Source organism: Artemia sp. Qi Xiang Cuo, chromosome 3 (genome assembly GCF_049724085.1).
Source record: "Artemia sp. Qi Xiang Cuo chromosome 3, ASM4972408v1, whole genome shotgun sequence".
NCBI classification, from domain to species: domain Eukaryota; kingdom Metazoa; phylum Arthropoda; class Branchiopoda; order Anostraca; family Artemiidae; genus Artemia; species Artemia sp. Qi Xiang Cuo.
This window is the reverse complement of record NC_142796.1, coordinates 16,809,238-16,824,953: the sequence shown is the minus strand read 5'-3', so window position 1 is coordinate 16,824,953 and position 15,716 is coordinate 16,809,238. Positions and strand designations below refer to the sequence as shown.

Here is a 15,716-nt window from a genome sequence, read left to right as displayed (position 1 = left end):
CCAGTCAATACCTCGCTCTTTACGCTAAAGTTCGAATTTTGTACGAATCACAAACCCCTGAATCAAAAAGGCCGGTTAATTATAATAGATAGCTCTTTTGAAAGTACTAAAAAAACTTTAGCAAAAAGGGCGAGGTATTGACTAGGGGGCGAACTCCCTCATCTACGTAATAATTTCTGTTTGTTTTAAGTTTTAATGTTGCTCTTTACTTTCAGTTGAAAAAACTAGATTTTTTTATTTAATTTCTGATCTTTTTCAAATAATGCTGGAAAATCCGGCGCCCCCTTCATAGAAATGTCCCTTCCCCCAAGGAAATCCTCCGTGGAAGGATCCTCCCCCGTAACCCCCTCCTCCGACACCCCCTTCCCCATCATAAAAATCCCTCCTGAAACGTCTGTATATCTCCAGTAAGACTGCGATATGCATAAACACCGAGCAAAGGTTATAACTTCCCGCCCTTCACTCTATGCCTGTGGAGGATAAAGCAGTCCTTTAAGGCATATTTGTTACATTTTCAGTCGAGCTAACCAAGATGGTTATCTCAAAATTGTGAATTGGGTGACTTTGGGAAAACATGAGCGTGGGAGGGGGCCAAGTTGCCCTCTAATTTTTTTGTCACTTAAAAAGGGCACTAGAACTTTTAATTTCCGTTCAAATTAGCCCTCTTACGATATTCTAGGACTAATGGATCGATACGAACACCCCTGGGGAAATAAAAAAAAAACAAAAAACAAATAAACACGCATCCGTGATCTTTCTTCTGACAAAAAATACAAAATTCCGCATTTTTGCAGATAGGAGCTTAAAACTTCCGCAGTAGGGTTTTCTGATACGCTGAATCCGATGGTGTGATTTTCAATAAAGTTCTATGATTTTTTGGGGGTGTTTCCCCCTTTTTTCGAAAATAAGGCAAATTTTCTTAGGCGCTTAACTTTTGATGAGTAAAACTAAACTTAATGAAACTTATATATTTGAAATCATCATAAAAATATAATTCTATTGATGTATCTATGGGTATCAAAATTCCGGTTTTTAGAGTTTTGGTCACTATTGAGCCGGGTCGCTCCTTACTTACAGTTCATTACCACGAACTGTTTGAAAAACCGGTTGCTTTACAATACGAACATCGTTCCAGTTAATGCCTTTCTAATTTCAATGCTAATATTCCTGCTAATATTCCAACGGACCGAATCAAAGTCTATTAAGTCTCATTGTCTTATAGACAGAATTTGCTTATTTGTAGGCATGGTTTGTGTACATTATTAAATAAAAAAACAAGTTTTTTTCAACTCAAAGTAAGGAGCATCATTAAAACTCAAAACGAACAGAAACTATTCCGTATATGAAGGGTTTGCTCTCTCCTCTATACCTTGCTCTTTCCGGTAAAGTTTTAATCGCTTTCAAAAAAGCTTCCTATTCTAATTAAACGGCCCTTTTGTTTCAAGAGTTGTTCTTAAAAAAAATAGGACAAACAGTCAAACTTTAATGTAAAGAGTAAGGTATTGAGAAGGGGGGCAACCTCTTCATATACGGAATAATTTCTGTTCATTCGACTTTTAGTGTTGCTCCTTACTTTCAGTTGGAAAAAACTAGTTTTTTTTATTTAATCGACTACAGCTTTTAGTCTTCGCAATTTTTTGTATTAACCAGGAGTTTTCTAACAGCATGCGACCAAGCTATTAATTAATTCATATCTGTAATACTAAACTTAGAACACTCAATAGCTGGTGGGTATTACTCGCCGTTGCCTGAGACACTTTTAAAAAAAATCAATAAACGACAACCCTAGCCGATTCTCCTCTAAAAAGAAATAAGATAGACAAACAGGCACGTACGTGAAGCTGACATCTCAAGACCACCTATATCCTCCAAGCTTCTGAATTTTTTCTATATTTTTCGTATTTCTCATATAATTCGCCTATTTTTTTAGCATTTTGTAAATTTAACTACCTCCTTTAAGAAACTTTTTGCAGTCGTTTCGAGGAAGGCATGCAGACTATTTTTTAATAAAACAAGATATACAACAGGCTCGTACATGGAGAGGATTTCAAGCTTCCCCCTCCTTAAATGTACAGATTTTTAGTTGTCCTTTTGTTTTCCTAAATTTTCAAATGATTTGGCTTTTTGGGAATTTCCCAGCCATCTGCAAGTGAAATCTCTGGCATGCATCTAGAGAGAAATTTGGTTAATGATTTAAATACTTTTTAAGCACTTCATTTCTTTTAACAGGAAAAACTTTGTCAAAGTTTTGAAAGCCAAATTATTGACCTTCGATATCGCTTCAACCGTGATAAAGAAGAATTAATGTCAACACACACCGAAGAACTACGTCATTTACGTCAGCAGATGTCTTCGCAGGCAAGAAAATTTGACGAAAATCTGGAAGCCACCGAGTCAGATAAGCAACAAAGCTTAAAATTTGCTCGTTCAGAGCAACAAGCTATAGAGACACGGTTACAAAAGGCTTTAACTGAGCTGGAGATAACAAGGGCTGAAGTGATGAAAGTTCGAAGCGAGAGCGCAAACCGTACTTCTAGTGATAGAGTTGCCATGACTAATCTACGAAATGAGCTAAATAAACTTCAGGGTGAGCTGGTTCAAGAAAGGTAAAAATTTTCTGTCCTATTTTTAAGTTGAGACTAGATGAGATGAGACGGGTTTTATTTTCAACTAATAATACATCATACTTAACTGGAACTTACCACATTTTTAAAATAACATTATTAACCAAACGTATAAAATGGTAAGAACGTGTGACGCTTTATTAAGCCACTATTGTGGCTTGAGCAGCGTCACAAAATCTTTCATCATAAAAAAAAACTCATTCACTCTTCCTATTCTTTTCTTACCTTTCAATACTATTCAACCTTCCCGAATAAAAAAAAAAAAACCCACAAAACAACCCCCCTCGAAAAAAAACATATAAAAAACTAACAATCAAATATACTCTTTCCCCGCCCAACAAAAACTTTTTAAATTTAATTTTAAACTGAAACTGGTTTTCTGACTCTCTAATGCTCTCCGGGAAACCATTCCACAAATTAGCTGTGTGATTTCTAATTACAAAACTAGATCGACTCGTACTCCTTACCTCTGAGACTAAGCTTCCACGACCTCTAGTCCTGTGCTGATAATAATCTGAATTAAACTTTAACAAATATCTGAAATATTCAGGAGATAATCTATTAAGCACTTGGTAAGTAAACACTCCCAAGTATCTTTACTATTTTTGAGAAGGATTAACCCATAAGTTTTTAGCTGTTCAAAGATGAAGCTTCACATTTCATTACACCTTGATTATTCACCTTGATAGTAATTTCACCTTGAAAATTTTTGCACCCATCATTATCTTGATGTTTAAGTTGGGTTACGGTAAAAATAGTTCCTTATTTATGAACAAGAAAGATCTTATAGGCAAACATAAAATCCGAGTTTATAACGTCCATATTATTTCTTAGATGCTACTATTGTCGCAAGAAACATTTTCCTAAAAAAATTTGTAGCTAAAACCAGTACTTTAGCCTGCAATGTCTCTGTTGCTCATGATATTATTTTCTTTTGTAGGTCACACGCTTCTAAATTTTTGTTTTATTAAATTGGATTAATCACATTTGTTAGTGAAATCGTTTCATGAAAGCCGGAAAATCAGAGGCAACGCTACAGCGTTGCCTATAGTAAAGGCCATACGGCTCCATTGTTTTATTATTATTATTATTATTTTTCCCCCAGAGGCACTTCATATGGAAGGGGTCGTCGTAGAAACTTCAAAGGGGGCTCATTCAATTGTAGATGACGAGTTCTAGTGCCCTTTATGAGAATCAAAAGGGATTGGACGACAACTGACACCCATTCCACGCCTACCACCCCAAACATATCCAATCAAAATTTTGAAATAGCCATTTTGTTCTACGTAGTTGATTTCCAGATAGAAATTATGTTTTTGAGGAGGATACTCCCCCTATAGCCCTCAGGGCACGGGTTGTAAGTTATGCCCTGTGGGCATATAAGGTTTTATAGAAAGCTTTGTCGTAGAGACTTAAAAAAGGACGTATTCGATTGGAAATTCAAAGGGCTAGTGCTCTTTGTAATAGTCGAAAGTGATTGAAGGGCAACTAACCTCCCCTCTCACGCCAACCTTTTCCCCAAACACATCTAATCAAATTTTTAGGATAACCATTTTATACAACCTGGTTGAAAATTCTAGAAATTCTGTCTTTGAGGTTAACAACCCCCACAGCCCTCAGGGCACGGGTTGTAAATTATGCCCTGGGGGCATATAAGCTTTTAATAGAACGCGTTGTCGTAGAAACTTCAAAAAGGGCTGATTCGATTGGAAATTCAAAGGGCTAGTGCCCTTTTTAATACTTGAAAGGGATTGGAGGGCAAATAACCCCCCTCCCACGCCCACAATTTCCCCAAACATACCCACTCAAAATCTTGAGATAGCTATGTTGTTCAAAATAATCGATTTGCAGATTAAAATCATGTGTTTCAGGAAGAAACTTCCCCCACAGCCCTCGGGGAAGGAGTTGTAAACTATGCCCCGGAGGCATAAAAGCTTTTTATAGAAAGCTTTGTAGTAGAAACTTCAAAAGGAATCATTCGATTGGAAATTCAAAGGGCTAGTGCCCTTTTTAATACTTGAAAGGGATTGGAGGGCAAATAACCCCCCTCTCACGCCCACATTTTCCCCAAACACATCCAATCAAAATTTTGAGATAGCCATTTCGCTAAACGTGGTTAAAAATTCTGGAAATTAGGTCTTTGAGGATGACAACTCCACTCCCCGCCCACAGCCCTCAGGGCAAGGGTTGTAAGCTATGCCCTGGGGGCATATAAGGTTTTATAGATAACGTTGTCTCATAAGAATCAAAATGGGCTCCCTCGATTAAGTGTTGAAATTGCTAATGAGATTTTTATCATTAACCACCGATTGAAAGGCAACTAACACCCCTTCAGCATCGAACAGTCCCCGATGCATGTCCAGTCAAAATTTTTAGATAGCGGTTATTTCCACGCAATTGAGTGTTCTGGAAATTAGGTCTTTGAGCATGACACCCCCCCCCCCCCCCCAAGGTCTCTTCAGAGTAAGGGTTATAAGTTATTCCTTAGGGGCATATATGGTTGCTATGGAAGGAATGCTCGTATAAACTTCAGAGAGGGCTCATTTGATTGGAAATTTATAGTTCTAGTTCACTGTTTAAGCGTCAAAAGATTTTGGAGGGTAACCAGAACCCCCCCCCCCCCCGCACGCCCTTTTTTCCCAAATGCATCCGAAAAAAATTATAGATAGCAATTTTGTTCAAATAGTTCAAAGATCATATAACAAAAACTCCAGTGTTGAACAAACCCCCCAGGGCCCGGGGGTAAGCGTTGTAAGATATGCCCTGGGGGCATATATGGTTCTTATGGAAAGGATGCTCGTACAAATTTATAAGACGGTTCATTCGATCGGGAATTGTAAGTTCTATTTCGGTTTTTGAGAGCCAAAAGAAATTGGAGGGCAACTAGCCCCCTCCCCCCTCCTCGACGCCTTTTTTACTCACACCCATCTGATATGAACTTTGAGATTTAATAGTTTAAGATTTTAATAGTTTAATAACTTATAATATTTTAATAGATTTTAATAGTTTTAATAACTTTGAGATTTTAATAGTTCAAAGACCATGTAACGAAAACTCCGGGGTTGACACAGGCCCCCATCGTCCGAAGGCAGGCGTTGTAAGTTATGCCCTGGGGGATTATATGGTTCTTATGGAAGGGATGCTCGTAAAAACTTCAGAGAGGGCTAATTTGATTAAAAATATAAAGTTTTAGTTTAGTTTTTGAGAGTCAAAAGAGATTGGAGGGCAAATAGCCCCCCCCCCCTCACGCTCCTTTTTTCCCGAATGCATCCGATAAAAATTTTGAGATAGCCATTAAGTTAAAAACTGCTCAAAAGTCAGATAACAATACTCAGGTGTCGACACAGCCCCCCAGGGCTCGTGGGCAGGCGCTGTAAGTTATGCCCTGGGGCATATAAGATTCTTATGAAAGAGATACTCGTATAAACTTCAGAGAGGGCTCATTTGATTGGAAGTTTAAAGCTCGAGTTCACTTTTAATAGTCAAGAAAACCGAGGGCAACTAGCCCCCCATGCCTTCTTTTTCCAAACCCATCTGATGAAAATTTTGAGATAGACATTTTGTTTAAAAAAAATAGTTTAAAGGTCGGATAAGAAAAACTCCGGTGTCAACACAACTCCCCAAGGCCTAGGGGGTAGGCGTTGTAAGTATTGTCCTGGGGGATTGCATGGTTCTTATGAAAGGGATACTCGTATAAACTCCAGGGAGGGCTCATTTGATTGAAAATTGAATGTTCTAGTTTACTTTTTAGGAGTCAAAAGATATCCGAGGGCAACTAGCCCCCCCCCCACGCACACTCTTTTTTCTCCAAGCCTATCCGATAAAATTTTTAAAAAAGCCATTTCATTAAAAATAATTCAAAGGTCAGAAAAGAAAATCTTCTGTGTTTACGCAACCCCCCATGGTCCGTAGGCAGGTGTTGTAAGTAATTTTCTGGGGACATATATCGTTTTTATGGAAGGGATGCTTGCATAAAATTCAGAGAGGGTTCTTTTGATTGTAAATTGAAAGTTATCGCTCCCTTTTTAAGAGTCAAAAGAGGTTGGAGGGCAAATAGCCCCCCCCCATCCCCTAAATGCATCAGATAAACATTTAGAGGTTTACATTGTGTTTAAAATAGTTCGAAGTTCAGATAACAAAACTGCGGTGTCTACACAACCCCCAGGGGCCCGAGAGTTGGCGTTGTAAGTTATGGCTTGACGGCATATATGGTTCTTATGGAAGCGGTGATGGTAATAATCTTAAGAAAGGGCTCATTTGATTGGAAATTGAAAGTTTTAATTCACTTTTTAAGAGTAAAAAGTGATCGGAGGGCTGCTAGCCTCCCCCATACTCTATTTTTTTCCCAAACGCACTTCATCTAGAAGGCTTCGTCGGATAAACTTCAAAGGGGGCTCATCTCAAAGGGGGCAGACTTTTTTCACTTTGATATTGTTACTTTGATACCAGTTTTGATACTTCGATGAAGATTTGATTTTTTTTTTTAAGTTTGATTTTGACGTAAACAATTTTAAAAAAACTTGAAACTTTTTACAATCAAAAACGAAAAAAAATTGATTTAAAAAAAAACTTTTGAAAAATAAGTTTTTCAAAGAAAAGTAGAGACCATTTTAAACTTAAGCTCAGCAGATGCAAATACCTGTTGAAATTCAATCTCAAAACGACCAGAAATTACTATTAAAGAATAAATGAAACCCAAAACGAACAGAAATTAAATAAGCAATCGTCAGAAAAAACATAGAACAAGTAATAATATAAATAAATAAATAGATCTTAAAGCGAGTAAGGTTTCGATTGAATAAGAAAATCAAGCTTAAAACGAAAAATAATATTTTCCTATTGAAGTATCAATGAAACTTGAAGCGAACAGAAATTAAATAAACAATCAATGCAAACAAACATACAATATTTATTAATGTAAATGAATAAATAAATCTTAACACGAGTGGAACTCAAATTGAATATGCAAATCAAGATTGAAACGAACAAAAATCACTACAAGCAAGAGTTGGCGCTTTACTGAAAACTATATGCGTCTTGAACAGTTTTGGAAAGTATAAACAGCATCAAATTGAATATTTGATATATAATGATATTAGTTGTTGAAAGATCCATCAGTTAAATAATATATTTCATTCTAATTTAATTTTTATTTTCAGTGCTGAAAGAACTGGAAAAGAAAATATTTTAAATATAATTCGTTTTCAGTGAAGCGCCAGTGACGCAATAGGCTTTTGGTTTTATTTACAGTTGAGGAAGAGGGCAGTATCCAAATTCTTGTTTTTAGTGAAACTATATTCGGCTTGAACAACTTTAAAAAGAACTAATTAATTAAACTGAATATTTGACGTAAAACGATATTAACTGCTGAAAGCTCATCAGTTCAAAATTTTACTATAATTTTAATCTTTATTTTCAATATTGAGTACAAAAGAAACAATTTTTAATAAAATTGGTTTTCAGTAAAGCGCCAATGACGCAGCAGATTTGAGACTTTTACAGTGAGCAAAGGAGGCAATACCCAAACTCTTGTTTGTAGGGAGTTTTGTCCGTTTCGAGCTTGATTCGTATATTCAATTTAAGTTTCACTCGTTTTAACGTTTAGTTATTCATTTACATTAATATCTATTGTATGTTCTGTTCGTTTTGGGTTTCATTTATTCTTTAATATCAATTTCCGGTCGTTTTGAGTTTGAATTTTAACAGGTAATTGTATATGCTGGGCTTAAGTTTAAAAGGGCCTTTACTTTTCTTTGGAAAACTTATTTTTCGGAAAGTTTTTTTTTAATTAATATACTGGAAAATATTCATATTTATAAGGCAACACTTTAGCATTGCTTTAGGGGACAAAGAACTTCTTGTCCATATCAGTTGGAAACTTACAATGTTAAGTTCTAGGACCAAGAGGAACCTGTCGCACAAAAAATGGAGTATGGCACGGGCTCCAAAAAAATGGAGCCCGAAAAAGGGGGAGGGGGAAGACTTTTGCTCGATCGACTCGAAACTTAAATGCTTAAATCCCTGGACTTAGAGAGCCCCAATATAGAAGGAACTATAGAAAAAATATTGGCTTTCCCCAAAAAAGAGTCTGACAAAAGGTAAAAAAAAGGTTTTAGCTGTTACCTAGAGCCTTCGAATACGGGGCCCGAAAATGGTTCAAACACCTTTCCCCAATTGGCTTGAAACTTTAGAAATCGTTTTCTCGGCTTTTGAGACCAAATATGTTGTTGGAAAGCAAAGATTACTGGGGGGGGGGGCCAGTAATAGACCGAAAAGCTTTTTGTCCCTGATCAATTTGAAACTCGAGACCATAAGCCCAGGCCAAGAGGATCCCAATGGGCAAAAATAATTTGGGTTTGGCGGCATGGGCCCAAAAAAGGACATGTCTTTTTCCGATCGGCGTGAAAGTTATATCCTTTAGTCCTCAGGCTATGAGGAACCCAATGTACAGGAACATATTGAGAAGAAATTTTGATTCCCTCAGAAATGCGGCTTGAAAGAAAAGTACTTTTTTTGGTTGGGTTTGGGTCCCTTGAATACGGGGCTGAAAATACCCAAAGTTTTTTTTCAATTGGTTTGACACCTAAGAATAAGGGGAACAAAAGATAAAGGGACAAGGCTAATTCTAAAGGGACAAGACATTTTTTTGGAAGGGTAAAGATATTAAAAAGCCTGGAAGTGGGTCAAAAAGCTTTTTCTCTCTAATCAGTTTAAAACTTACAGCCGGAAGTCTATTGGCTGAGGGAACCTAGAGTAAAAACCTAGTTTGGTGCACCGTTCTTTAAGAAATAGGACTAACGGCTTAAAACGTGGGTCCAGGGGAGCCTAATTTACAAAATAATAATAAGGAAAAACCTATTTCTCCTGAAAATGAGGTCTTAAAAAGAGCTTTCAAGCTTTTTCTGAACAAATTGAAACATAAAACAGTAATTCCATGAGTCAAGTGGAATATAATGCACACACGCACACGCTCAAAATTAGTTTTGGGGTAAGTTTCCTCTCGAAATTGGGGCCCCAAAAAAACTTTCCTTATTGGCTTGAAACTTTCCAGGATTGTTGCTAGTTCTTAAAGGAGAATATTTTATTTTAGGAGAGGAGGGCATCAGGATGCCCGACAAAGGACTGAAAAATATCTGTCAGGGATTGGTTTGGAACTTGCAGCTGCAAATTTCTGGGGCAAGGGGAACTTATCACAAAAATTCTTTGGGATCCTTTTGGGATCGTCCCATCCTCATCGGATGTTTTAGGATCGGTTCTTTCCAAGTTCTATATATCAGGGCTCGATATGCTGCTCTGACAGATGCAATTCTGGCTAATCGAATTATACTCTGCCTGTCTAAGCTATGTTTCTTTAGAAATACTGGAAACACGCTGCATTGACCGTATGAAAATCTTTTTTTTTTTGAAAAGTTAGAGTGAAGCCATGTTAAGTTAATACTGGGTGACCACAGTAGGTCGATGTTTTCTATTCATTTACCACTATGGTCAATAGAGTAGAAATCTGAAATACTGAGAATAAGTTGGATGGAAGGCTCGGACGTTTTTTTTTTAGAAAAATTTGAAACAAATAAGATTAAGTTAACACTGACTGGTCACAGCAGATCGAGTACTGTAGGTTCTGTAGGTAATTTTTTTTTTATACCCCTGTAACAAATAGATTAAAAACCACAAATACCGAAATACACTGCACAGAGGGATTCGATTTTTTTATTTTTTTTATTGAAAACTTAGAAACCACCAAAAAAATAAAATAACAGAGGACTCGTAGTTTCTGTGATATTTGCAATCAAGTAAAGAGCAAAACACGGCCCATAGCTACTTGGAGTCTAAAAAGATGCTTTGGAAAAAAATTGCAATGTGATAGAATTACTAATTAAAGCTGATTAAGGAATAGTAATGTCAAAAATATAGGTTTATTATGAAAACAAATTTATTGGAATTTCAAAAAGAGCCTGAAACCCCTCAAAATTGGTGTCAGATTCAAACTGAAAATGCACAGCTTAAATCACCATAGTTGAAAACCCTTTACAGTATAATTATAGTCCCCGGCCTTGAACAACAAGGAAAATCACTTTTGACAAGTATATTAAAGCTGTTATATCACACTACCAAGGAAAGGTACCCTTTTTTGAATGGAAAGGTTGGAAAGCATGGAAAGGGCTCCATCATAATTTCCATGGTCAGGATCCTTAAACCGGAGGCTTACAATCCTTCTTCTTGTACATCCCCTCCCAATCCCCTAGACTCGTCCTGCTAGGCTCGTCCGATGTCTAGCAGGACTAGCAGATTGCTGCAACATTGCAGAAACATGTTTAATGGTTCAATTCAAATCTATTGATTAAACCAATGTGCTTTTTGTAGATTCATCTTAAGAAAACCATCGTAAAGTGCCATATGGCACAAAAATGACCGTTTTGGTGCCGTTGCTTGAGATAAAAGGCTGGGAATCATAAAAAGGGTACCAATATAATTTTAATTGTAATTAATTGTGAAATATTTCTCTCATTCCCAATAGCAAGTGAAAATAAAAAAAAAACGTTCTGAAAAAAAAAACATTCAAATAAAAAAAACATAAATTAGTTTTTGGAATAACATCTGTTAATTATTTTTATTTAACAGTAAAGTTAATTTCGATTAAACTTTTTTGGAAATTTTGAAAATTACCTTGAAATGCTATTTTTTTTTTTTTTATTATTATTTCTTCAGCACTAGCAGGGTGCCAAAAATTCGTAGAAAGCTAAGAGCAAATTAGGAAACTAATACCTACATTTTTATGCTTAGCATGAATTTATTTAGGCAGGACCAGCATAAGGCAAATATCATTTATGCTTATTCTAAAAGTAAAGGTAATTTACTAAAATATATTTTCTGAAATTAAAAAAATAGTTTCAGACTCTGATGTACCTAGTTTTTTTTTATTCTTTTCACCAGTGCTAGTGAGGCACTGAAATATCGTAGGAGCCTTCAAATGTGTAACCATGCGAAGTTTTTGCAATTAGGGTTTTATTTCACCCTCTCTATCAAGGCGTGTATGAATTGGTCTCCTGTTTTTACGCCACACACAGATCCGTTATTTGGAGGCAGAGGATAGTCTCCTATCTCCTTGAATTCGATAGTCTCTGTCTCCTTGAATTCGGAAAATTTTCTTGTTTTAACCTTGTAGCTTTCACAATTACACAATTTTAGTGATCGGTTCTCCTCAAGTATTACAGTCCAAGAAGTAAAATTAATGAAGTTGTACTGTCTTATAAGAATCCAAAATTCTCTGCAGCATTGCGGCAGAAAAATGTCAATAATAATAACCTAAATTTCCGTAGATTATATTAACTAAACACCTAGATTCTGTTAATATCCTTCAGTTTTTAAAATATGTACGTATTTCATATAGGGCCATATCTCTTTTTTTATTTTTCCTTTTTTTTTATCTACAACTGAAAAGATACCAAAAACAATATATCTCGTGGACTCTGTATGTGACAAAATTTCTGAATTTTTAAGGGAAGTTTGAGGGAAACTGGCTCAAATAAACTGGATCATGATGTTTCCCTATATTTCTAAATTCTAATAAACCAGTACTTCACTGAGAACTGAGCGTGCTTCAGTTTTGTAGATAATTAGAGTTGTATAGTAAAATTTATTGGTTTCATAGCCAATGAAAGACTGTCGAGATCCTTCTGTATTAGTCTCTATTTTAGTCTTTATTTTCTGTATATGATCCTTCTGTGTTAGTCTTTATTTTCTGCAGGCTTATTAAGGATTGTTCTGCTCCTAATCCTGTTTTGTTGCCTGGGTTTTGTGTTTTCAGTTTTGTGTTTCAGAAACTGTTTTTCCCTAGTACTTTGCGGTTATATCTACTCCTGTTAGCAACGAGTCGTATGTGCTCAATTTGAAGCTTAAGCTATGCGTAAAAATCGTACACGAACAGAATAACCGTAAATCATTTCCAAATTCCAATTCAGATTACCATCCAGCTGATAGAAAACTTGGAAAAAAGGCAGATTAAGTTAAGATTGAGTGGTCACAGAAGATCGAATTCTATAGATTTCTATTCTTATACTTTTGTGTATCTTCTCTACAAGCTTTGTCCTTGTTTATAAACTACTTATGCTGCTACTAACAACTCTTCGCACCACGGACAGTGACGCCTTTCAGAAAACCTCGGGGGGAGGGGGCAAAGATCAATTTTGGGCCTCCATCCAGACTCAAAGTTTAATTACTCTGTTTGATAGACTACTCTTCAAATTAGTCTTTGAACACACATTAAAGCATTGTACTTTATTTAGATTTTGCTTTTTGCAACCTGGTTAGGGACCAAATATCTTTACAAGATGGAAAATTTACCACACAAATTAAAAACTGAAAGTTACGTGCAGTTACTTAAGCAATGGATATCTCTTTGGCTTCATTTTTGCGAAGTCATCCACAATCTTTTCAAAATTGAGCTCCTTCACTGCAGTCTTTTCAGAGAACACGAGGAGCAAATGCGAAAGTCGCTCGTTGTCCATTGTTTGCCGAAGGTAATCCTTCACAAATTTCAACACAGAGAAAAATCGTTCATCTGTTGTGAGCGGGAGTGTGAGAACTACCCTCACGACCTCAAGAACCTCAGAATAAGCTTCTTTTAGTCCTCCTAGGCTTTCGAAAAGATCTAAAGCGTTTGCTGGTTTCTGTGAAAGCTGCGATACGTATGCACGAGCTATCAAAGCTTGACTCTTCAGCTCTATAACATTGATGCCAGCCTTACCAAAGTATGTCACGATCTCGAGAAGTAAATCTGTATTCATGAAGTCTTCGGATTTGGGGTTAAAGCATCGTGTGGCTTCTAGTACTGGCAGCTGGACAGAAAAGGCTCTTCAAACTCGTTTACCATTCTGTTCAAAACCTCGTAGAACTCTCTTCACATTTTCTCTTCTGTTCTTGTGGCGTCTGATTCAGTGTTGTGCTTTCCAAGTATTGATGTCGTCAAATAACCACTGAGTCTTCCAGATATCTTCTGAACTCGTTTTGATTTTGCTGATATGGTTGAACCAAGAACCTTTGTTTCCGACAGATCAGCTCCGACATTAATAGCCATCTCCTTAGACTTGTCGTATAGGGCTAAAAAAATACTCGACATCACGCATTGTCTTCAGTTGGTTTTTTGTTGTTATGATTAAAGTGCAGGCATCTGAAATGATCAGATTGGGGTCCTGCAGTTGTTCAGAAAAAGGTTTGATCACTGCAAGGACTTCGTGAATTACAAACTGAATATGAAGGGAAATGACTCTATTTGATTCTTAAGACCTGTAGCTTCTGCCGCTCCCTCCCTGTCAGAAGATTCTTGAACAACTGACGGAACTGCGAGTATGCAGTCATATCTTACCAGAATTTTAGCCACTTATCTATACCAGTATCATCAAAGTGTCACAACTCTCCTTTCAAGCGTTAGCACGGACACGTTGGCAGTTTTCTGGACCTCGACAAACAACTGGTATCGAGTGTTGCTATTGCAGACAAAACCATAAACTGTTTGAAAAACTGAAAATACTGACGAAATTATTTGTATTTTCTGCATAGAATCGCCAATAACAAGGTTAACTCTATGGGATGACAGTGAGTGTACTCCGCTTGCGCTGCTTTTTCCCGAAGACAGGCCTGTACTTCTGAAAAACGTCCGCTCATTACACTTGCCCCGTCATAGCACTGTCCGACACATTGTGACCAGTCAAGGCTGATACCTTTTATTTTGTTGTAAAGAAAATCGGCTAAACTCTTAGCGCCAACCTTGCGCATGTGGTTGCAACATATGGCTCTTTCTTTGATTTTCATATCCTGAACATACCGCACTAAGATCGCAAGTTGTTCCTTTTTTTAGAGTTCTTTTGTTTCGTCAGCAAGAGCGGCAAAATATTTTGCTTCTCGCACTTCTTTCACGATATAACTTTTAATTTTATTTCCTATAACCTCAATATATTCGTTTTGGTACTCGTGTGATAAGTAATGGCCATAGGACTTGCGAGACTTGTCCATTAGGTCCGGGTTGATTCCGTTAAAAGACCTACCGTCTCAACAAAATTCCCTCGATTGGCCCTTGACTCTCCTTCTTGCCATCCAAGTAAGGCTGTAGCTTTTAGGAGAGCTTTTACATACCGTCTGTTCCCTAATATTTCCTTTTCCCGTTCATTGGAGAGGCATGAGGCAACAGATTCGGTCATCTCCGTCTGAATGGCTGTAAATTGGGTCCGGGACATAGTACATGCTTTTTACCGGTCACTGCTTTCGTGATCCATTACCAGCTCTGAAATATCTTTCCACTTTCTTCATCTTACGCCGATGAGTACTCTAGAGTAATATATATCGTCTAATCTTAGCAATGATCCGCTGAAAGTGTCGGCAACAGAAGCAGAATACTGAGTCATTTTCTTTTGAATATTCGAGCCATGGATATGCCAAGAAATAGGAGCTGTTGAATTTTCTTGTGCGATTCCCGGTGGTAGTGACAGGATAGTCAGTCAGAACTGGTTGACAGAGTTATCATATGGGTTCATGGATATATCTGTACTGTTTATGCTGGAAGCCGTTCTCTCTGTTTGTGGTTGGCGCAGATATGTCTCCCCCGAATTTGGTCTCACGTCCAGATGCTCGTTTGGCCGTAAAATCTCGGTCGCCGACGGACTTTCCTTTGACGTCCCGGCATCACTGTCCTACAGAGTAGTCGATAAAATTGTAAACTGCAAAATTGTAAATAATAAACAAAATTGAAAAAGTAAATTCTTTTTTATAATAAATAAAATTGAATATGTAAAATTTGACTAGTGTAATTTTATTTTCATTTCAATGCTGTAATAACTGGAAAAGGTATTATTCGTAATATAATTCCCTTTCAGTGAAGCGCCAATGACGCAGTAGGCTTTAGATTTACAGTTAGGGAAGGAGGCATTAGCTAAATTCTTGATTGTATTAACAAAAAAAAACAAGTTTTTCTTCAACTGAAAGTAAGGAGCAATATTAAAACTTTTCAATGTTTCTGTATTTTTAATTTCAATGTTGTAATAAGTATTTAATAAATATTTGTAATATAATTCGTTTTCAGTAGAGCAACAGTGACGCAGT

General features: G+C 36.8%; 1 protein-coding gene across 1 annotated transcript in view; it reads left to right on the top strand.

Annotated features, from left to right (window-relative positions):
• The window catches only part of LOC148953810 (uncharacterized), a 273,349-nt gene that overhangs the window by 178,193 nt on the left and 79,440 nt on the right, over positions 1-15,716 (top strand). The window contains exon 15 of the mRNA XM_089085651.1: positions 2,230-2,606. Within this exon, the coding sequence (XP_088941777.1) occupies positions 2,230-2,606 (377 nt within the window). The remainder of the gene's footprint in view (positions 1-2,229; positions 2,607-15,716) is intronic.